At 33.2% G+C, this 25,661-nt stretch overlaps 1 protein-coding gene across 1 annotated transcript in view; it reads right to left on the bottom strand.

The window, feature by feature from the left end:
- Nucleotides 1–25,661, bottom strand: part of LOC114332090 (sialin) — an 81,573-nt gene that overhangs the window by 12,134 nt on the left and 43,778 nt on the right. The window contains exons 3-5 of the mRNA XM_028281799.2: nucleotides 24,325–24,637; nucleotides 16,258–16,475; nucleotides 9,804–9,950 (exon numbers count right to left, since the gene is read on the bottom strand). Of these exons, the coding sequence (XP_028137600.1) occupies nucleotides 9,804–9,950; nucleotides 16,258–16,475; nucleotides 24,325–24,637 (678 nt within the window). The remainder of the gene's footprint in view (nucleotides 1–9,803; nucleotides 9,951–16,257; nucleotides 16,476–24,324; nucleotides 24,638–25,661) is intronic.

Here is a 25,661-nt window from a genome sequence, read left to right as displayed (position 1 = left end):
CTTTCGGACAAACAAAGGGAATCGTGCAACAAATATTTTGGAAAAATCAGAGACAAAGTTATACGATCATTTCAAGCAGTAAATGTGAGAACAGTGGTTCCAAGTTCAATACATCAACCAATCGACAAGGAAGTTGAAAAGGAACAAAGCGATGAGGAAATAGAAGAAGGAAAAAGCGACGAGGAAGGAGAAGAAGAAATAATTAACGACGGAATAAAAGAGGAAAAAGGTGACATAAAACAAGATATAACAATATTAAACATGGCTTTGACAATCAATGAATTTTTGAATATCGCAAGCAAGATATTGCCCAACGAGTTCGATGGAAGCGCAGGGAAATTACAACCATTTTTAGACGCATTAGAACTACTTGGAAAATTGGCAGAAGGTCATGAAGACACAGCTGTAACGCTAATAAAAACGCGACTCACCAATAAGGCTAGGAACCTAATAACCACAGAAGATACGATTCCACGGATAGCTGAAGCACTAAAGAAAGAATTAAAAGGTGATAATCCGAAGAATTTAATAGCCAAATTAGCCAAAAAAAGGCAAGGGCATAGAGATGCAGCAGTGTACGCATCTGAAGTGGAAGAGTTAGCAGAACAATTAAAAGTAGCATACATAGCGGAAGGAATGCCACTTGACTTAGCAAAGAAATATACGACGGAAGCAGTAGTAACAACAATGAAACGAAACGCTAATGCAGAGAAAGCTAAGCTAATACTGGAAGCAGGTAACTTTACATCACCGCAGGAAGTAGTATCTAAATTTTTGTCGATCGATACGACTGAAGAAAATGCACAAGGAAGAGTCTTAAATTATAGGACAAACTACGAGAATAGGAGAGGACAGCAGCAATACAGAAGAGGATACCATAACAAATATGACAGAGGAAGAAGAAATAACTTCGGACAACGGAACGAAGGAGAAGCAACGGACAATCAACGAAATTATTCGAACAGAGGATACAGACAATTTAACAATCAAACATACAGAGGAAACCAGAGAGGCGGACGTAACAGGAACGTAAGGTTACTAGAAATAGAGGACAGTCAAGAAGAGCAAGAAAACCAGCAGTTGGGGTTTTGAATGAACAAGAAGTTGGAAGCACACAGGCAGAAATAAAATATAACATTTACAACTTCGACCTAAACCTAACGAACTTTGTACGAATGAAAACAGGAATTCTTGAAAACACAAGCACTTTTATCATAGACACAGGAGCTGACATTTCAATACTAAAATGTTCACAAGATTTTATGAAGGAACAGGTGAAACCAAACACAAAGGCGAAAATAAAGGGAGTCACTAAAGGAGAGTTGCAAACAATGGGAGAAGTTGAGACAACACTCGAAGTAAAAGGAACTCGATTCGAACACATCTTTCAATTGGTAGAACCTAACTTTCCAATTCCAACAGACGGAATCATTGGGAGAGACTTTATTTCTAACTTTCAATGTATACTAGATTACGCAAACCTTAAAATGCACATTAAAGAGGACAACGATTGTTACATTAGTAAGAAAATTCTGGATAATATAGACAATGACACCATAATAATACCGCCTAGATGTGAAATTTACAGAATCGTAAAAATTTTTCAAACGTTAAAGAAAGACAGGATAGTGGAACAGCAAGAAATACAACCAGGAATATTCATAGCAAGAGCAATTATTTCAAGTAATAATCCATACATCAAAATTTTGAACACAACGTACGAAACAGTAAATGTAGACGCAAGCACAATCAGGACGTTGGATATTAAACTATTCAATATATATAGGCTAGTCAACGACAGCAAGGACAGAAAAAAAGAATTACGAGAATCACTGAAATTAGACATACCAGAATACATACGAGACAACTTAGTATCGTTATGCGAGGAATATTCAGACATATTCGCCCTAAGGCATGATATGTTAACCTGTAACAATTTCTACGAACAAAAACTAAGAGTTAAAGACCAAACTCCGGTATATATCAAGAATTATAGGACACCTCATGCGCAAACAGAGGAATTAAATCGACAAGTACAAAACCTAAGAGACCAAGGAATCATAGAACCATCTACATCCGAGTACAACAGCCCAGTAGTACTGGTACCGAAAAAAGCTATAGATGGAGGAAAAGCATGGAGATTATGCATAGATTTTAGACAATTGAACAAGAAGATAGTTACAGACAAATTTCCATTACCAAGAATAGATTCGATATTAGATCAACTAGGAAGAGCAAAATGGTTTTCAGTTATAGACTTAATGTCAGGCTTTCACCAGATACCATTAGAAAAATCATCGAGAAAATACACATCGTTCAGCACAGAAAATGGAGCATTTCAATTTACCAGATTACCTTTTGGATTAAATGTAAGCCCAAATAGCTTTTCAAGAATGATGTCAATAGCATTTTCAGGATTAACACCAGACAAAGCATTTCTTTACATGGACGATATCGTAGTAATTGGAATATCCGAAGAACATCACTTAGACAACCTGAAAAAGACATTCGAGACATGTCGAAAATTCAATTTGAAACTTAACCCAGGAAAATGTCAATTCTTTAGAAGGGAAGTAACATATTTAGGACATGATCTTTCTCAAGAGGGAGTATCACCAGACAAAGCGAAGTATGCAGCAATTGAACAATATCCGACACCTAAGACAGCGGAAGAAACAAAGAGATTTGTAGCATTTTGCAACTATTACAGACGTTTTATTAAAAATTTTGCGGAAATATGCAGACCACTCAACAAATTATCGAGGAAAGGAGTAGAATTTTCGTGGACCGAGGAGTGTGAAAAAGCATTCAAAAAGCTTAAAGCATCTCTGACGAAACCACCAATTTTAAAATATCCTGATTTCAACAAACAGTTTATCTTAACAACAGACGCATCCAATGAGAGTTGTTCAGCAATCCTAAGTCAAGATTATAACGGAATTGACCTACCTATAGCATATGCATCAAGAAGTTTTAGTAAAGGAGAATGTAATAAACCTATAATCGTTAAGGAATTACTAGCGATTCATTGGGGAATTAATTATTTTAAATGTTATCTATATGGAGCACCAACATTCAAAGTAAAAACAGACCATAAACCTTTGACACACCTATTTGCAATGAAAGAACCAACCTCAAAACTCACGAGGATCAGATTAGACCTAGAAGAATATGACTTCGAAATAGAGTATATAACAGGGAAAAGTAACTACGCAGACAGCCTTTCAAGAATAACATTGCATCAACTAAAAAACCTATACATAGACAACGCCCATATACTAGCTATAACAAGAGCTCAAGCAAAAGAAAAGGAGAAAGAAGCAAGACAAACAAAGGCTGAAAGTGAACTCGCACTACAGCCAGAAGCCACCAAACAGACAGTAAGGAAGGTACTAAATAATTTAGAGGCGCATAGACTACCAATTTTGTCCTTTGGAGCAGAACTAATCTCACCAAGACTGAGCATTAGGGCCAAAAACAAAATAAAATGCAGCAAAAGCATAGCCACAGGATTGAATCGTTTCGATTTAAACCAAGCGTTGGTACAGCTTGATAAGCTGGCGGTAGAGAATGCAGTACGTAAAGTAAAAATATACGTAAATGATATTATTTTTAAAATGTGCACAATTGATGAATTTATTAAAGAAGGAAATAAAAAATTGAAGAATATAGAAATATACATATGTGAAGTACCAGAAACAATAAAAGATGACAAAGAAAAACACAGATTAATAGGAGAATACCATAATCACCCGATGTTCGGAGGACACGTAGGGAATAACAGACTAATTAAGAAGCTAAAGGCAAGATTCCGATGGAAAAATTTGGAAAAAGACGTAAGAAAATACGTAAAACAATGCCACAAATGTCAAATTAACAAACCGAAAAGAACACATGTCGAAGAGTTCGTGATATCGGACACATCTTCCAAACCATGGGACATAGTATACATAGATACAATAGGTCCATTCACGAGAAGTAATGAAGGTAATAAATACTGTATCACAATGTTGTGTGAACTGACAAAATACGCGGTCAGCATACCAGTGTGCAATAAAGAAGCAGAGACAATAGCAAGAGGAATCTTTGATCATTTCATACCAACATACGGATTCATGAAGCAAATAAGAACAGACCAAGGCACAGAGTATAAGAACGAAGTAATGCAGGAATTAACAAAGCTATTAAAAATAGAACACAACTTTTCAACGGCATACCACCCACAGTCCATTGGAAGTTGCGAAAAACTACACAGAACGTTGAACGAGTACGTAAGAGCATTCATAGACGAAGACAGAGAAAATTGGGATGTGTGTTGCAGAATGTTCACATACTGCTACAATACAACCCCTAACGCGTATCATGGATACACACCGTTCGAACTGTTATATGGCAGGAAGGTTAACCTACCGGAAGACCTTACACATGAGATTCAACCATGTTACAATATAGATGCCTACTACAATGAGTTACGATACAAACTACAAAGCGCGCACGAGAGAGCCAGAACCTTCTTATTAAAACACAAAAAAGAGCGGCAAGAAAAGAATAAGCTCAAAGCAACACCACAACACTTTAAAATAGGAGACCTAGTCCTTGTAAAAAGGGAAGAGAATGGTAAGTTTGATAGTCTTTATGTAGGTCCTTTCACGATAACAGAAGTAAATAACGTTAATTGTAAAATCAGAATAGAAAACAATAAAATCAAGGAAATACATAAGAATAGATTATATGCTTACAATCCGAAAACACAGTGAGTGACAAGTGTTACGAAACAATGTTGTTAAACGAACATTTTATATTATTTATGTATTTGCGTAGGCTTAGGAAGTTTGTATATAAAATAAATTTTTTGTATTGATTACAACACAGTATGGGTTGGTAGCACGACTTGCAAATTTCCCTCCCCGTAGTCGGAAAATTCCTAAAAAGGGAAGGTGTACAAGAATTCATCTGTACTCAGTAGATATATCTTAAAAACACCCTGTAATTATCTACGATAATTACTTTCAGTTATTTATGTCATCATAACAATATTACAACCTTCATTCGATTATATAAATATTGTTATCCTAGATCACGATTCACTAATAATTGCAGAGTCAATTATAAACACTTTTCATGGTCGATGCTGAATAGGCATTTCTAAATATATAAACAGCAAAACTATAACAAGGGAATTCTTATTATTATATTAGACATTCGTCATTCTATTTTGTGATCAGACGTAATATTTCCACATTAAAGATAGTGTCTCTTTCTTCACGAGACGTTCTTTGGGTGCGGTGCTACCAGCTTATGCTCATGCGAGTGTAAATAAAACAACTCAACAAGTAAAAGCGTATCAATTATTCCACCCCTCGGATAAGGGATAACCACCCTCACCGGGAGAAGATAGCCTTAATGCCAGGGCTGTCATACACATGTGAAACATAGAAAAACATATTAAAGAGTAATACCGTCTAGTTTCTTTGTTATTAAAGATATCAGAGAAATTAAAAAAATAAAATATTCAAAAAATATGAGACTACAACATAATAATATCGGGGTATACTCACCTTTGTGCCTTTTTCTCCCTACAAGGTGTCTCAAACTTTTGTTTCGGTTAAAACACATGTTAAATTACAAAACCGTCTATTTTTTTGTTTCTAAAGATATCAGGGACATTCAAACAACAGCATTTTTACAAAACATAAGACTACAATATTATTTTGATGTATACTCACATTTTGTACCTCGTTCTGCCTACAGGGTGTCTCAAACTTAACACAAGAAAAACTTATTTTTTCTTCCACCCGGTATAAGTACAAAAAATAAGTTTGAGTAAACCTTTGCACAACTGTGTAAATACTAAAGAAAAGGCTAAAGTAAAAAAATAGCGGAATCCGTCTGTTCGCGAAAAAATTAACTATGAAAATCAGCATAATTTTCTATATCCCTAACTTTTGACGAACAGTTTATCTTAAACAGTAAAAATATGTAGGTTTTACTTTTCTGAATATTTTAGATTCTTTTTTTTTTCTGTAAGAAAAAATTGGTTAAGATATGGCTGTTTAAAATTTGCATAAACTCGTGGTTAGTGACTCGTTCAAGCCTTTCAACTAGAGCTCTTTTAAAAATAAACACTTTGAACCGATAAAACTTACATAAAATATAACCAATACATACATGAGTAAAGGAGCTTGTGAAGCGGAAACGATCAATTTCATTTGGGAAGCTAATGAGGGGGTGATTTTCATATTTTTACCAAAAAAAGGGACCAACTTTTTTTTGAGCGTAACTTGCTTACTTTTGATATTAGAAACTTTTTTAAAAAACAAAACTAAAGCTTTAAAAAAGTTGAAATGAGATTTCCCTAAAAAGTGCTTAATTTTTTAGATATTTCAAGTTGAAATTTTCCATTTGGAATTTGACAAATATTAACTTATTTTTCAGTAGCTACAACTCTGCTTTTACTGGGTCTAGAATCCTCATACATACAACATTTTCTTTACTGTTTTATAGGCTATATTTTAAGTTATTTGCAAAAAACTAACTACAAACGTGTTTTTTCTGTTGAAAAATGAACATATTCACTCGCAAATAATTCCAAAAGTATTGACTGTGAAAAAATGCTATACAACACAAGTTGCTTAGAATTAGTAAGTTTATCCACTTCTGGACCCATTTTGAACGTATATTTTTTCACCCACGAGAAGGGGTAAAACTCATCCGCAGGGAAAAAGCACACATCGGCACAATATCAATTTTTTGACATGTTAGTAACAATCCAAGCGGTTGTTTAAAATGGACTACAATTACATACAGTGACATAACGCCTATGACGCCACAATATTTGTTACGACTCTATACTTTCGGTTTTGCCGGAAATACCCTCCATTTATTTCATTTAAATGGGACAATCTGTATATTTTTGCAGGTTTTAAAAGAACTTGTTACTCCTAATTCATACATACCAAGTTTGATAAAAAAATGTTAAAACGAGAAATAAATTACTTTACAATTAAATTAGGTAAATTCATTTTCTAGGATCAATCAGAGTGGTGATTTAAAAAAATCACTTCAAATTTTCAAAATGCTCGCAAAAGTATGGAAAGCAAATGGAATAATGAAACTGTTTTTGGGGATTCAAGCATAATAAAAAATATTGATTTTATGTTTATCTTCCTGCTCTATTTGTGGTCTGAAATATTAATACCAATTGATTGTACAAACACGTCATTACAAGCTAAAGACACGTCTCTTGACATTGCATCAAAACTGTTGAATGGCCTGTCCAAGAAGATTAAGAAACGATGTGATGATGGTGTGGATGATATAATTTTCAAAGCCGTATCAACATGTGATGAAAAGAGTTCATTTCCAAATAAACGAACTAAGAGAGTTAAAGCCTTATCATCAGAAATGGCCATGGATGAGAGCTGCCTCAGACCTCAAAGACAAGAATTCCAACGACAATGTTTTTTGGTTTATGACAAATTAATAACCGAAATGAGTAAAAGATCATAGGCCTACACAAAAGTTTCAAATGATTTTGGATTCTTATCAGGGTCATCACTGCAAAAAACAACAGACACTGATTTGGAAAACTGTGCAAAAGATTCTGGCCTCAAATACAGCAGAGACGTGGATAGCTTCAAAACTTAACTTTGACGATGTCATAAATGAATTCGCATCTATTAAAGCACGCAAAGTGAAATTTTAACAATAATAAAAGATACCAGGTTAATTCAACAAAATTAAATTGACTAAAATTTAAATGTTAAATCAAAACTTCATGAACTGTTGTAGGCTATTATTTATTATTATACAGAGAACACGTAAAGGTTGGAATAAATTCATTTTCTCGAGAATGGACGATTTTGGAAAAAAATCCCGAAACAGGTCGATTTTTATTTTTAAATTACGACTTTTTTGCATATATATCGTACTAGTGACGTCACCCATCTGGGCGTGATGACGTCATCGATGATTTTTTTAAATGAGAATAGGGGGATTGTGGTAGCTCATTTGAAAGGTAATTCAATTCTCTATTCCAAAGGGTGTCCAAAATTTTTTTTAAATTAAATTTATTGACATAAAAAGAAGTATGTCTGTGATTTATTTAATTCAAAATACATTTTACTACTCTCAGAAAACAAAAAAAATGTTTATTTGAAAAATAATCCTTGCTTTTCGCTTAAATTAAATGTGCACACTCTCAAGAGGCAGGTGGGTGGCTGCTTTAATATTTAATTGAAGTAAAAAACAATATTTATTTGTCAAATAAACATTTTTTCCTGTTTTTTGATAGCAGTAAAATATATTTTGAATTAAATAAATTACACACATTCTTTTTTTTTATGTCAATAAATTGAATCAAAAAAAAATCTTTTTGGACACCCTGTATAAATAAATATGTCAATGTTTATATTACTGGATAGAGAATTGAATTACCTTTCAAATGACCTATCACTCGACCCCTATTCAAATTTAAAAAAATCATCGATGATGTCATCACGCTCAGATGGGTGACGTCACCAGTATGATATATATGCCCAAAAGTCGTAATTTAAAAATAAAAATTGACCTGTTTCGGGATTTATTTCCAAAATTGCCCATTCCTGGAAAAATGAATTTATTCCAACCTTTACGTGCTCACTGTATATCAATATGTTTACGCTTAAAGTAATGTAACATAAGTGCATAGTTATGATAGTTTATGTAAGTAAGTACATTTTGTCATGAATGTAACATAATATTCAGAAATTGTGAATTACAATATTACATGTAAAGTAGCAGTGAGTAAAATAATTTTATAAGTAAGTAAAATAAATAATGTTTTAAAAATACCTCCTTTATTGTTATTGTTTTTTGAACCCAGGCCTAATAGATTTTAAAGTAGTAGTTGTAGTAATTTGCCTACAACTATTTAAAAATTGTTACATTACAGTCCCACTGCATAGCGAATGTGAATTGTAGTTGCAATTAATGGGAGTCTCGTTTTTTGTAGGAAGGGGGAAGGGGGCAGGAGCATTGAATTTCGCCAAGGGCGAAGGAATGGCAAGATACGTCCGTGTTTACAGGTAACTGCAGGTTTCTCTTCAGGAATTTACGGAATGGGACGTTTCATCGCCGCCGGTTCATCGCCACCGGTTCATCGCCGCCGGTTCATCGCCGCTAGTTCATCGCCAGTACATTTCATCGCAGTCCGTTTCATCGCCGTCCGTTTCATCGCCAGTTAGTTAGTTGATTTTGTATTATGGGAGATGACACGACACGACGTTAAATTCAGTTCAAAACTTATGACAATTAAAAAGATAAAAAATATTATTATATTAATTTATTGTTCTATTTCTATTTCCCCTAAATTTGATACTAAATAGTGTTATATTTTTAGTGTTAAATGGCCTTGTAGAAATATATATGTTCAAATTTATGTAGTGTCAGGTTAGGTTAGGTTAGGTTAGGTAATTTCCTAGAATTCCTTATTAATATTAAAAATAAATAATAAATGTAACTGTAGAAAATTGGTCGGAAATTTTGAAATAAATCAGTTAGCGATTAATTAACTGGCGATGAATCGGCCGGCGATGAATAGGCCGGCGATGAATCGGCCGGCGATGAATCGGCCGGCGATGAACTGGCGGCGATGAAACGTCTTAGACCGGGAATTTATTAGTCCAGTACCTATTGGATAACTGTGACCTCCATAAAACTGATGTCAAGATAATTTAAATATTTATCGTTGTTCAGTTTAATAAAACTAAATTATAAAGCATTAAATAATATGTAATTATTTTTTTTTTTAAATAGATACTTACGGATTTTATATCATACTTCAGAATTTTATTCATGTATGTAGGCATTTCTGCTAAAAGTGTTTGCCAACACCAAAACTGAGCTACTGCGTTTATCCAAATAACCCAGAAAGGTCGATTAGTCAAAATAGCTTTCCAAGGTACCTGCATCTAAAAATTATGGTTTATTATTAATAATATTAATTTTAATTATTAATAGAACATCTTTTGTTCTTTAAGTTTACCTTAATATAAGCTACTTTTAAGACCAAAAGACCTAGTTTACCATAAAAACAATTGTTTGAGCGATAATTGTGCCAGAGTTCTTCTTTTGCCCTTTAGTTCGTCAAAATTTTGAACATAGGCTTACCCCTGTTTTCTCCATTCGCTGCTGTTTAGTGCTTTCTGTTTCCAGTGTGTTTCTCCGTTCCTTCTAATGTCATCTCCCCATCTTATCTGGTGTCGTCCTCTTGTTCCATGGTCTTCATTGTTGTAACGTGGTATTCCACCTATTGTCCGGAAAACAATGACTTTGACTATTACAAAAGTCAAAGACACAGGACAACATATAGCCAGGCTAAAATGGATCTTCGCAGATCATAATGCCAGACAAACTGACAATAGGTGGAAAACTACTCATTTCTAGAGGAGTACAAGAAACTAATTCATAATTAGCCAAATCATTAGGTACAGATCTTCTTCTTCTTGTTGTTTTTCTTCTTCTTTTTATTCTTCGTCTTAGATTTCTATAGTCTATTTTTGGACGAAGGCCTTTCAAACTCCTTCCATCGATGTCTATCTGAGCAACATCCAACGAACTGTCAATACTGACAAGTACCTATGTCAGTATTTACAGTTTATTGACAAAGAACTGTCAGTATTGATAGTTCGTTGGCAACATCTAGTTCGTTTGATGTCATCTAACCATCTCTCATGTGCTCTTCCATTTGGTTGTCTACCTTTGTAAGGTCTTCTGGTAAGTTGTAAAGTAAGGTCAACATTGGTCCTTTTGTCTGGAAGTGTCACCTGCGAAGCTCCATTTGAGTTTGAGTTTGACAATTTTTGTTGTGATATCCTTAACTTTTGTTTTTGATTTTACCCAGTCGTTCTTCTTCCTATCTGACAGTCATATACCTAATATTGCCCTTTCCATTGCTCTTTCTCTTATGAATAGTGTCATTGATGGTCAAACTCGTAAAATTTTATATCACAGAGGAATTTTATTGGATGTTCGGTATAAAGTATAAATTTTTACTGCAAAAGCAAGATTACGTAGGTCAAAATTTCTGACGTAAGAGTACTGTCAAAATATTAGAATGTGACTTTTCATCATGTCCACGTTTATGTCATTACCTTTCAGAGATATTTTTCTTTTTTTTTTGTTTACCATAAAAGTATGAAACTATAAAAATATGAAACGCTTACAATTTTGAACATCTTTAACAACAAAATACTTGGATCATTGAATATATCCTGGTGCATTCTCTGCTTGGATCTTCCATAAATAATAAACAATAAATAACTTTTTATTAAGTTCAGTTCTTAAATCAATTATTTATCAAATACACTATCAATATTATTTAATCAATAACTCAAAGTATTCCCGATGCCATGTCAAATATTTAAAATTGTCACTGTCTTGTCACCATATTCTATTCGACTCAGTGCGTTGTATGACAAAGATAGTGAATGTTGGTTGTGGAAAATATCACCACGGACATGGTGTCAATTTTTTTCAATGTTGTTCTGAAGGTATTTCCTTGTGGCATTTTTATGATTAATTATTTATATGGGAAATAAGCCACAATTAAAATGAAAAAAATAATTTTATTAACGTTTCGACGCCCAAATCGGGTGTCGAAATTTTTTATAAATTTTTTTATAATATATGTCTGAATTGCCAATATAAATGAGTGAGATTAAATAAATTATTAGAAGAATTTTGTTGCTTAGCAACAACACTTTAGTTTATTTTAGTAATATTTTGTATTTTGACAACGGCACCCGATTTGGGCGTCGAAACGTTAATAAAATTATTTTTTTCATTTTAATTGTGGCTTATTTCCCATATAAATAATTAATCATAATTTTTTTCAAATCCTGAAAAAAGTAATAAATATTTAAAAAAAATTTAAACCCAGAATGAAAGACTAAGTTATTATGGAGGGCCGAAAGTCCCTTAGAATAAATAAAAAGTTTCTTTTGAATAAGATATTTGAAATTAAAAATCACACATGTTCTCTTAGTTTTTCACCCCTGTAACTTATTAAAATAAACATTATAGAAGTTTTCAGGGACTTTCAGCCCTCGGTAAGAACGTAATCTTTCATTAAGCGTTTAAATTTTTCAAAAATACTTATTAGTTTTTCAGAATTCGAAAAAAATAACCCCCATTTAAATAGCATTGGAGCCAAAACCAGGTACCGATCCCCTTAAATATTGATTTTAGCAAAAAAATAAAATAGATGAAAAGTATATAAAATTACAATTTTCTCTATTTTTGTCGTAAAACTAATAATCAAAGAGATAATTCAATAGATATGCTCTAATTGTCACTCTTTTCCCTCTTAACTCGAAATAGTTATTTTCCTAACTAGTGCGGATAGTGATACTTTCACGCACGAGACTGCCGTTGACCCGAACGACACGATAGCGGAGTTCGGACAAGCAGTCAAGTGCGGGGAAGACACTTTCCGCATGAGTTAGGAACAATATTTTTTCTAGGGCCGTACGTTTGGAAAAAAAGCCACAAAAAATAAAGTTATATCAATTTTTATTTAGAAGTGAAAATACACAAATTAATTCTTTGTCAAAACCAAACTTTCAATGTAATGGGTTACCACGACGACGATATTGGTTTCCATTACGACGATTCAAAACCATTGTAATTGTCTACTGATCTGACTTTTAAATATTATGTCAAAATAATTTTATTTCATCGAATTATCAGTAGTAATTGCACAAGAGCTCTAAAATTCTATATTAATTTTAGAGATCTAGTGCAATTTGTTGCGATTATTTCATGAATAAAACTGTTCAACACCAAAATTTTATTGTAATTTATTTATGTAAGTACAAATTAGTACAACTAAACACACAGTTGTTATAAATATTAATTTGACGGTTGAAAGTCATCACTTTTATAATTTTTAAAACATTAATTGTCATTAATGTCACTGAATGTATTTTTTTGTAGCAACGAAGGGCATCTGACGTAATATACTTGACGACGGGAAATTATCAAAAATTATCGATTTAATTTAGATTTATGTAGCTTTCTATTGGTCAGAATCTCCTATGAACGAAATATTCGCGCTAATTTCATTAAAACATGAACACAATAAGATAAATTTGAAATAAATTAGTAAATATTATCTAAATATTAGTTTATTGCATGTATTCTAATATATTATAATGCCATATTACAAGGTATTTTACTTTCCCGCACACCGCGCGGGAAAATTTACTTTCATGCACGCCGTGCGGGCTACCTATGTCAAAGATATTAAATTATTTAAAAATGACACTTTACTGGTAATACTCTCATATTATGTCAAACTCTACATGTATTTAACAGATACATTCAAAAATGATTTGTAAACATTACTTTATCGGCATAGTAATATTACAGCTTATACAGCAATTATTCTCTCGGTAGACATTTGAATACATTTGAATATAAAGGAATACACAAAGCTGTTACAATTTGATTTAAATGGAAAATAGTAACTACATTATCAGTAAAAGTTTCTTTAAAGATTAAATAAAGCTGCCTTTCTGAAATCGGTAAAATACTTTCTGTGGTTTTCAACTACTTGTAACACACTTTTCTTGCTTTTTCATCTTTTGTGAGGGACAATGAAAAGACTTGTATCAATGTTACACTTCTCTCAGTAACATCATTAAGAAGTCTAATATTTCTTAAAAAGTTTATTGGTTTAAGATAGAAAAATGTGTTGTTTTTTTAACTAGAATAAATTTTCATAGTTAGATACTCAAGCAAGATATCTTGAAAAAGACCAATAAAGAAGTAACATTTATGATATTTTAATCCCCATAATCAACTTTATCATGGTCTGTAATATTTTTTTCAAAAAATATACCTATATACAAAATAAAAGTTAAAACTAAGTTTACTTGTTTCAAGAGACAAGACGATCGTCAAATGAAAATAGCTGTAGATTAGCTCCCACTGAACCAAGCGAAATTCCGAACAGAGCGCGTGGGGTGCGTCCACTGATCGGCATTCTGAATGACTCATCGCCACGCATCGCAAAAGTTGCCTCTCGAAGCAACCCTTCGGCATTCCCGATGATGCGATCCCTACGATGCGGATCAGTGGACGCAGGTACATAAGTTTTTGCAGAAGGCAAAGTAAAATCCGTTGCATACGATGCGTCCGATGCGTACGATGCCGGTCTGAGGACGCTTGCCTTAATGGCAATACACTACTATATTGACCTCCCTACAATACGTAGGGCCGTACGTAGGGCCTCCCTACTTGAATACAAGGTCAAATACTATCACGACTGAACTATTATATTTTTAAAAAATCACGAGGAAAAAGTTTTCCTGTAGTTGGCTGCATACCATATGTTACAAAAAACAAGTAAAATCCTTTATAAAAGGTTTATTTATTAAAATTCACTAAAAAGGGCTACATCACAGAACTAGTATCGATCTGATAACAGATTATCTTCAGTACTTACAAGATGCTGACATGCTAACCACCACAATACAAAAATATTCGGGTAAAAAACCCTTTAAACTTAATTCGTCATGGAAACATTGATTATAATTGTGAAATTGAACATGGATGCACAATGTATCACATGTATTCTACTCAGGGTACGATTTGAGCCCAAATTCAGTTGTTCACATGTTGAATAGATGGTGACAACTGACCACCACCATCTATTCAACATGTGAACAACTCAATTTGGGCTCGCAAATATGGCACCCTGAGCAGAATACATGTAATATTTTGTGCATCCATGTTCAATTTCACAATTATAATCAATATTTCCATGACAGATCAAGTTTGAAGGGTGTTTAGCCGAATATTTTTGTATTTTGGCGGTTAGCATGTCTTCATCTTGTCAGCACTGATCATGATCTCTTATCAGATCGAAAACAACTAGTTCTGTGATGTAACCCCTTTTTAGGGAATTCTAATAAAAAATATGCCTTTTATAAATGATTTTACTTGTTTCTTATTATATTTTGGATTATGATATTATTGCATGTGACTTTTCTTGTATTGTTAAACTATATAAATTTTTTAACTGCTTAAAGTTCTGTGTTTTGGTTGTCTGTAGGCAAATTTTTAGCCAAATTGAAGTTTGGAATATGGAGGAACATTTTTGTTTTTTTTTTGTTTTGATTCTGGCCTTGGTTTAGCACCTTTAGACACGTAATTACATATAAAATTATTATTCGTTCATACAAAGTTGTCCAGTATACACTTAAAAATAAAGAATAATAAAAAATAACGCTTACAAATAACAATGTCTACTTACTATGTTAATAAATACAACTATGCTAATTATCATTTTTTTTCTTTTTTTTTTTTCACTACGATAGGAACTAAACCCGATTCAACCTCACGGATGGAGGTAAATGTAAAAAAACGAAATGTTACACGTTGTTTACACTAAAATTTGATCAAAAACTGTTTTGAATCAAAATTGCGTGTTATACTGCCTTGTAATGACATTTTTGGGTCCCTTCTATTAAAACATTATTTTTTCCATTGATACTTTGCGATAAAAAATGCAAATTTGTTTAAATAAATACCAAGTCACTGTAAAATGACTTAAAATGATATTTGAGAAAAAGAAGAAGAAGAAGAAGAAGACGGTTCGACATTAACCCGGCACCTGCCACGTGGGGTGCTACCAGCACCCCATAACACGTTTTTATCCAATATTTGGTATTTCAAGTTTGGTAACCGAGCTGTGCGTCATAGTAGCCTTCTATAATATTATATAGTATATAGCATAGATGTGTTAGTGTTTGAAGTGGTTATTTAGTGTCATTCTGAACTTGTAGCTCTAAAGTCGAACTGAGGTGTCATCATCTGGCAATTTAAGTTTTAATTTTTTTTTATTTTTGATAAACAGGTCAAATTTACATTTTTTTATTGAAATAACTGATTTAAATTATTAACATAGACTCTATAGTCACTAAATCTTTTATAACATATTAGTGGCTATTAAATTAATAAAACATGTTTTTTTATAATCTTGTGTTACTCAACACATTATTTTGTTTTTTAAACAACGTGGCAGTTGGCGCCCCCACGTGGCAGTTGGCGCCTTGCAAAGCCACGTGGCAGGTGCCGGGTTAAGTGTCATATTTTTACGTTCCGTAGAAACTTTAGACCAATTTTCAGACAAATCGGAGATCCAAAATTTTTTTTTATCTAAAATTGAGTGGTTTAAAATGGAATCACCCATAAATGTATTCAGTGACTAACCTTTCCTGTATCTTCTCCCAAATCACTCTTTATGTACCTCTTCTCTTTTTCTGATATCAATGGATGTTTATCGGGGCTATCCGCTCCAAGAAAAAAATAAAGTATCACCCAGAGATATCCTAAGCCTCCGTAAAGGTAAAATGAAGCTGGCCAGCCCCACCAGCTAGACGAAATATATCCTACTATTGGCATAGTAATAATAGTACCAAATGGTGAGCCTAAAAAATAAGTTAACATAAATTAGACATGTTTTTTTATAATACATAATTTTTATTAACAACAATTAATAAACACTGTGGGTTTGCACTGTGCCACAAAAAATTAATGAAATTGAATAGTTAATTTGAAAGATAAAATTTGGTAGTGAGCCATGAGTGTTTAACACTAAAGTATCAGCCACGCAAGATTATTGCGAGTTGTTAGGTTAAGTTAGTTTAAATCCCAACCTGTCCTGCCCAGTTTCATTTGAGCTTGGTGATACGTTCTACAATATCTGCGATACCGGTTCTTTGTCTGAGATCTTCATTTCTTATTTTATCCCGTAGGGTTACGCCCAGCATGGATCTTTTCATACGCCTTTGAGCAACCCGCATTTTCGACGCTGTTGCCTTGGTTAGAGTCAGTGTCTCTGCTCCATATGTCATTACCACACATTGGTCAAACACTGGTCTTTTTAAACCGATCGGTATACTGCTCCTAAATATGTCTCTCAGAGCTCCGTAGGCTGCCCAAGCAAGAGTTAATCTTCTTTTTATTCCGCATGTTTGGTTATCTCTGCCAATTCTAATTTCATGACCCAAGTAAATGTACTTTTCCACTAGTTCTACCTCTTGTTCACGTATAATCAGCTGTCCGCTAGGAATCAGATTAGTCATAAATTTAGTTTTAGAAAAGTTCATTTTCAGGCCTATTTTCTAGCAGATAGCGTCTAACTCATTTAGCATTTTCTTTATTTCTGCTGTCATCAGTTATAAGGACTATGTCATCTGCAAAACGAAGATGATTTAACTTTTCTCCATCTATTGTGATCCCTTTATTTTCCCAGTTGAGCATCTTAAAGGCATATTCCAGAAGAGTTATGAATAGTTTTGGCGAGAGTGTGTCGCCTTGTCTTACGCCGCGTTCTATGCTTATTTGTTTGATTTTATCATGTAACTTAACACTCATTGTTGCCTCTTGATAAATATTATAGATGAGTGTACTGTAACGGTAGTCAATGCGGCATTCATTTAGAGCTTCTAAAATGCTATCCAGCTCTATCGCGTCAAAGGCTTTATGAAAATACACGAATGCTAGGACAAGGGGTTTATTATATTCTATTGACTTCTCAATTAGTAACTTTACTGCTTGTAGATGGTCGTTTGTCCCAAAGTTTGATCGAAATCCAGCTTGTTCTTTTGGCTGGTAAAAATCTAGCTTATTTTCTACTCTTGATGTCACTACTTTTGTAAAGAGTTTGTATAAGTGGTTTAGCAGGCTAATGGGTCTGTAATGTTCTAAGTCTGCCTTATCTCCCTTCTTATGCAAAAGTATTGTTACTGCGTTTTTCCATTTTTCAGGTATCGACTTTTGATGAAGGCATAAGTTGAAGAGATTTTTTATTTTACCTATAAGAATGTGGCCTCCGTTTTCAATGGCCTCTATTACGACTCCATCTTCACCGGCTGCTTTTCCATTTTTCATTTTTCTCAGTGCTTGATGGATTTCGCTAGTGGTTATCTCTGGTAGTATTTCGGAGCCTTGGTTTATTATTTTCTTTGAAACCGCTTCCCTCAGATTATTTTGATTCAGCCTTTGGCTCCTATATAGTTCCAAATAAAATTCTTCTACGATATTTAGTAAATATTCTCTGTTTGATGTTATTTCGCTGTTTTTATTTTTTAATTTATGTATTTCGCATTTTCCGTTGGTCAATTTCCTTCGTAAAACTATCAAACTTTTATTTTCTTCTATGGTTTTCTGGATGCTTTGAGTTTTAAACTTCCTTAGATCTTTTCTGATTTCCTTTGACACTTTCTTGTTGATGTCTCTTAACGCACTTTTTCAGTATTTTCGCTTCCTCTCATTTTACTTCGCGTTTTGATTAGTTCTCTAGTTTCTGGGCTTATTTTTTCATCTCTCTTCTTTTTTGGGCAGTTTTTTCGTTGACTTTCTTCAATGGCTCTAATTATGTTTTCATTTAAGTTATTTATACTTGCACCTGAAGTTGTATTTCTTTCCAAAGCAGCGTTTATATGGTGTTGGTATTTATCAATATTTAATGGGGGCGTCCAGGCTTGCAAGGTTTTCTTTTTTATCAAACGATTTCGTTCTTTTTTGAGGTCTATTTTTATTGTGGCTCTTACCATTCGATGGTTACTTCCTGTAGTAAATTTATTAAGGACTCTCACGTCTGATATAATCTGTTTTTTGTCGCTGATAATGTAATCTCTTTCATTTCTTGTTTTACTATCAGGACTTTTCCACGTCCACCTTCTATGTAGTCCTTTAACGAAAAAACTGTTCATATGGAACAAGTTATTCTGTAGCAAAAAACCTAAGAGTGTTTCTCCCCGCTCATTTCTACCTAGAGTTCCAAAATTTCCTAGTGATGTCTCTGCTTCGTTTTCTTTAAGGCCTAATAATGCATTAAAATCCCCACACGGGATTGTAAAGTGGTGGGTGTGTTTTAGAGCTACAGATATATCATCATAAAAGTCTTCAACTTCTTCGTCTGGATGTTGTGTTGGAGCATATACCTGGATAATTTTCAGTTTATACCTGTTGTTGAGCTTTAGGGTTACATAGGCAACTCTTGTAGACACGCTTTTTATATCAACTACGTTTTTCTTATGATTTTTATGGATGAAGAAACCGACCCCTCCAACTGATTCGGTTTCGGAGTTAATGCTATAGAAGAGGTGTCCTGATTTCAGCGTCTTTAAGTTTTCACCACGGTATCGTATTTTGCAGACTCCTATTACGCCCCATTTAATTTCTTGGATTGCATCTTCCATTTCGAAGAATTTTTCTTCTGACAATAGAGTTCTGGCATTATAGGTGGCAACGTAGAATGAAAAGGGTTTTCGTATTTCTCGTTTCGTCAGTTTTTTGTCCCTCCCAGAATCCTTGGGACAGACTGTTAAATCAGTGTGAGACTCTGGATTTATCCTACTCACCTGGGGTCTTTCCGTCTTTGTTTTAAAATCTGACATTTCGATTTATTTGAGGGGATGTTGGCAATATAAAACACCACGCTTACCGAACGGGATGGTGAGTCTCAGTATAGAAGCCAATCAAACTGCTGCAGTCTTGCCTCCTACTATCCAATATTAGGCCGGTCCTGGATAAATTTCCATACGCCCCAACATGGTACTGGAAATGCTGCTTACCACTTTCAGGAATATTTATGGACCTTCCGGTCTAGATCCGTAATGTTCTGCGTTAACAGGGGCACCTCATGTTCATAGACTCCTTAATAACCGCCTTGCCAAGTTAATCTGGGAGGAAGCCCCAACAGGAAGAAGGCCTTAGGACGTCCACGAATGCGATAGAGACATAACATATTATGGTCAAATTTAAGAACAATGGGGCGACCCACTATCATGGACGACCGTTCGAAATGGAAGCGAGTTTTGTAGTCAGCCAAGACCCACCCGGGTTGTAGTGTCACCATAAAAAGAAGACGAAGAAGAAGAAGAAGAAGAAAAAGAAAAATAAGTTAGGTTAAAGTTATTAATATATTGTTAAAATTTTGAAAGATATTTTGAAGTTTTTGAAGTGAAAACTTCTTTAGCGACGTTGTGTACTTTTTGGATGGGGAAAAAGCATTGAATACGCGACTGTTAATTCGCCCTTCATTTTATTAACAAACGTTCTCAACATTTAATAAAATTTTGCTGATGACAGTTTTGTATAGAAAATTTCCAAATAGCAGATAAATACCCAACGATATTTTGTTTGTCCTTTAAGTGACTGGCCTAAAATTTAAATTTTTAAACGATATCCAGTATTGTAGATAGTTTTTGAGGAGATATATAAGAACCACAATTTACTGTTAATGTTCTTGACACCATTTTTTTCTTAAGAGGCAACATTAGCGCGGCATCAATATTTTTGTTATTCGAAAGTTCTGCGAACTTTCCACAGTGCGGCAACAGTGCGTCGACAGTACGACAGTCACAGTGACATTATAGTTGCTTTAGCGGGTATCTGAAATTAGGCATTCCAAATCACGTGATATAATATGGCTGCTGGATGGCGAAACTGTCATCCATAGGCGTATCCAATGTTTAAACCACTTCATATTTAATTTGCTATCACAATTTCACAAATTTCGCTACACAATTAACAAAAAAACAAAACCAAACAGGATATTCCTTGCAAATTTGTCAATATTCAATGTAAACATTAGATACGCCATGACCACCCCCCCCTTAACTATGTCTATGGGCATGTCAGTTTAGCCATCCACCGACCACCATTGACAGTTCATTGGAATCCCTAATTGTCAAAAAATTTGATAAATTGCCAGAACACGCATGCGCACTTTAAAATAATATCGTTAATAGATAAATATACAAGGTATATTTACCTAGTATAATTTAATATTTAGTTATTAATATTAATTAAAAGTAAATATACCTTGTATATTTATCTATTAACAGAATTATTTATATTAAGTGACGTTAGAAATTATCGGCGACAATTTGTCAACTGTACCCGCGAACTCACCTAATACTATCAAAAACAATAATTATTAGTTGCGTTCGCAGAAGCCTGTCGCGGACATTTAGTCCACGAGAAGGCATGCGCACTTTAATTCGCATTTTGGACGCCGGTGTCAAAAAACTTCATTTAGCTACCTGCAATTTGCTAAAATAACTGTTTTGTTGTCTTTTATGATAGTGGATTTACTGTAATAGGAGGGGTGGAAAGTATGCTAAATTTGCAATTAGTCGAGCATTATGGAGACCTATTAGGGTTGTGAAAATTACGTCCTAAAACCAAAAGGAGTTAAGTAAAGTTTTCCACTTGAGTGGTGACTTTCTATTTTTTAATTTATTTTCCATTTCCAACAACCTTTTTTCCGATTATAGCGCCATCTCTCCATACTTCGAAAAAATATATCGAATAAAAGTTACTTATATTTATGTAAGGAATCCAAATCTGCAGTAAAAAATGGGGGCTCCTATTTAAGATTTTAAAGTAACCCCCACCCCACCTAGGTGGGGGGTCCTGTTTGATGTCATTCGATAGATTTTCAAAAATATTGAATACGTGTATTTTGCAGTTTTTCTTGCAGTTATCTTAATCTGACGATTTTGAGTTTTTCTAAGGATAGTTGTTTTAGGACCCCCTTAACGAACTCCCCTGTATTAAAATCCAATATATGGTATGGGTACATTTACAGGGTACAAGGTTTCTCCACATGTGAATTTCTGACAAGCTCGAGTAAACTCGAGAAAAAATTTTAACTATAAATAGCACCATTCCAATAAATATGCTATTGATTATGTACTATAGAAAGGAACTACAACGTTAACGGGGTTTTATTACTTCATATGGTCAATGAATCTCTATATATGAAAAAACAGCGGAGTGCTACCATTTAAAGGGGTGCGTTTTTGAGAAATGGGTGAATTAGTCCCTGGGCACAGGTTACATTAGGGTGAGTTCTATGCACTTTTGGTACAAACACGTCTACATAAAAATTGTACCTGGTTAAATTTCCTATCTAAATATAACTTTTTAAAGTCAAAGATACTTTTTTTTACAAAAATATATTCAAAAGAAAAAGCCCAAAGAAACCCAAAAGAAAGAAATTTTGTTTTTTGTCCCATAACTTTTGTCCACGGGGATATAGGTATAGACATTGCTTCACAGAAAAAAAACTTACATATTTTCTCTTTAAAATGATGCTTAGTAGAGGTCGTTAGGATTTACAGTTTTCGCAATATGATTTTTCAAAGTTCGCCACTCACAGCAATTTTGGGCAATTTTCCTTGTTATTTCGCAAATATTTTTCTGTAACTTTTTTCTACGCAACTTTAGGCATATGCTGTGGTACATGTAAGAGGAATAGAAATCAATTACCTTTAAAATGTTCTACTGTATAATGTTGTACGACTTCTTTTAAAGAGGTTATCTTTTTCATAATTTTATACTTTTAACAAGTTTTTATATTTTTTACGATTATTTTTTAAATTTCCCATTATAACTTTTTTTCTTCTACATTTAGGTATATATTATATAATAAAAACGAAAGCTTATTCTGTTTACTTTAAAATGGTGTATTATAAAAAATTCTAGGATTATTTTTGAATAAGATATGCTTTTTCAAAATGTAATAAGTACTTGCAACGATTTTTGATTTTAGGATTATTTTTTAAATTTCTCCTTATAACTTTTTTATGTGATTGTGTGTTATGATTGAATCTTATTTTTTATAGGTAATACTTTGGATCCACTTGACTCGGCCGGGCAAACTTCAAAATATGGATTAATTCCATTATTTACTGTCAAAGCTCCTGCACCACAAGCTTTGCTTGAAAAAATAGCATGTAAATGTACCAAAGGATGTACAAAAAACTGCGGTTGTAGGAAGATAGGAATTAGTTTTTCAATATTCTGCAAAGGGTGCATGTGCATGGGTACTAATTGTGGGACTCTAAGATAACTGAGGTGTCAGAGGAAGATATTGAAGCTAATGCTAACGAAGAGATGGACTTTGATTTTGAAATTTTTTAAATGTCAACGTTTAAATAATTTTAACTAAAGTGATGTTTTCTAAGACTAATGTTTATGTAATTTTTGTAAAAGAAATAATTTTAAATAATACAGGTAAAAAAATATCAAAGAATCACTCGGTTTCCATTATTTAAATATAGATGATACACCATTTTAAAGAACAGAAAGTTAGCCCTCTTTATTCAGCAATATATAGTATATTCATGTACAAGAAAAAAAAAGTTATAATGAGAAATTAAAAAAATAATCCTAAAATCAAAAAGCGTTGCAAGTACTTATTACATTTTGAAAAATAATATCTTATTCAAAAATAATCCTCGAATTTTTTGTAATACAAAATTTTAAAGTAAACAAAATAAGCTTTTTTTATTATATAATATAATATATACCTAAATGTAGAAGAAAAAAAGTTATAATGAGAAATTTCAAAAATAATCGTAAAAAATGTAAAAAATAATATTTTTTTTATATTAGGTATTATATATTATATAATATAATATTATATTATATATACTATATATAATATAATATTATATAATATACAATATATCATATAATAATATAATTTTATTTTTATATTATATTATAAAAAATCGTTAAAAGTATAAAACTTTGAAAAACCATATTCTCTTTAAAAAAAAAGGCGTACAACGTTAGACAGTAGACCATTTTAAAGCTAATTGATTTCTATTTCTATTACGTGTACCATTTCATATACCTAAAGTTACGTGGAAAAAAGTTACAGAACAATATTTGCGAAATTACAAGGAAAATTGCCCAAAATTGCTGTGAGTGGCGAACTTTGAAAAATCATATTTCGAAAACTATAAATCCTAATTAGCTCTCCTGTACAACATTTTAAAGAAGAAATATGTAGGTTTTTTTTTCTGTAAAGCAATGTCTATACCTATATCCTCGTGGACAAAAGTTATGGGACAAAAAACAAAATTTCTTTCTTTTGGGTTTCTTTGTGCTTTTTCTTTTGAATATATTTTTGTAAAAAAAAGTATCATTGACTTTAAAAAGCGATATTTAGATAGGAAATTTAACCAGGAACAATTTTTATGTAGGTATGTTTATACCAAAAGTGCATAGAACTCACCCTAATGTAACCTGTGCCCAGGGACTAATTCACCTATTTCTCAAAAACGCACCCCTTTAAATGGTAGCACTCTGCGGTTTTTTCATATATAGATGTCCATTGACCATATCAAATAATAAAACCCCGTTAACGTTGTAGTTCCTTTTAGCTATCTTATTTTGAATATAATCAATAGCCTAAAATCTCACCGTAACTATATGTATGTATTGGATACGGATTATAAATTTCTAGCTTACCAGAAAATGCTATTGAACTAAATACTCCTCTTTCTGATACAGGTGACCATAATGATATCAAATTATGAATCGATGGGTAGCAAAATCCCTGACAAAGTCCTTGCAAAGCTCTACATAACATAACTCCATAAGAACCCATTAAATGAGCAAAAAGAGGTAGAAGGCAACATAATGTAGAGTTCACCGTCATTGCTATGAGAAGAAACCATTTAGTACCATACATTCTTCCTACATTCCCTGCAATTATCTGAAGCCAAAGATAGCCCCACAAAAAGGATGACAACATCGTACTCTGATTATTCCAGTCATATACCTGAAATATATTTTGATATTATACAAATATTAGGTAAATTCATAGAGGTATATATTAACATAGAGGGAGCCTACCTTCCGCGCTTCCTGATGACAAGATCTCATGGACTGGTTTGCTGTGTCGTCACTTCGCTCTGAATGACACTGTCTCTATGCTAATATATAACTCTATGGGTAAATTATTAGTCTTTAATGGTATGGACTAGGTTTCAATCAGCCAATAACAACATAGTAGCCACGTATACGTACTATCACTAGCTCAGGGGAGTAATGTGTAGTGTGTGTTGAGTAACTGACTTATTACTTAGTAAAGTCGACTTCATTGTCTTTACAAAGATACGCTTATTGGATCCGAACGTCTACGGTCGCTCAGGTAAGTATATATCCCACAAGTATAATATAGTATAGCTGATCCAAAAGATGGCATAACCCAGACATCCAAAGTGAAAGTTATCGTTCAACACAAAATTGTTCTATATGATCCACACAATGTCCAGAAAAAAGTCACACCATTATGAGCGTCGGGTTTGGAGGGAGAGGGGGGAGAAATCGGTAAATTCGTAGTTTTTTAGGTTTTTCATCAATATTTCTAAAACTATGCGGTTTAGCATGGACAACCTTCTATACAAAATTGTTCTACATCAAATTTGAAATAAAAAAGGCTCTACGCATAATCCTTCTAAAATGAATGGTTCCAAAGTTATGGAGGTAGTATATTATAACTGGTCCAAAAAAAGGACTAACCCAAACATCCAAAGTAAAAGTTTTCCTCCAACACCAAATTGTCCTATATGGTCCACATATTGTTCAGTAAAAAGTTACACCATTTTGAGCGTCCGGTTTGGGGGGGAGTTGAGGGGAAGTCGGTAAATTAGTAGTTTTTTTACGTTTTTCGTCAATATTTCTCTATGCTTTAGCGTAAACAATGTTATATACAGGAATGTTCTACGTAAAATTTAAAACAAAAAATATTCTATACATAATTGTTATAACATCAACGGTTCCATAGTTACGGAGGGCGAAAA

This window comes from Diabrotica virgifera, chromosome 6 (genome assembly GCF_917563875.1).
Source record: "Diabrotica virgifera virgifera chromosome 6, PGI_DIABVI_V3a".
Taxonomy (NCBI): Eukaryota; Metazoa; Arthropoda; class Insecta; order Coleoptera; family Chrysomelidae; genus Diabrotica; species Diabrotica virgifera.
This window is presented reverse-complemented; position numbering and strand designations above follow the sequence as displayed.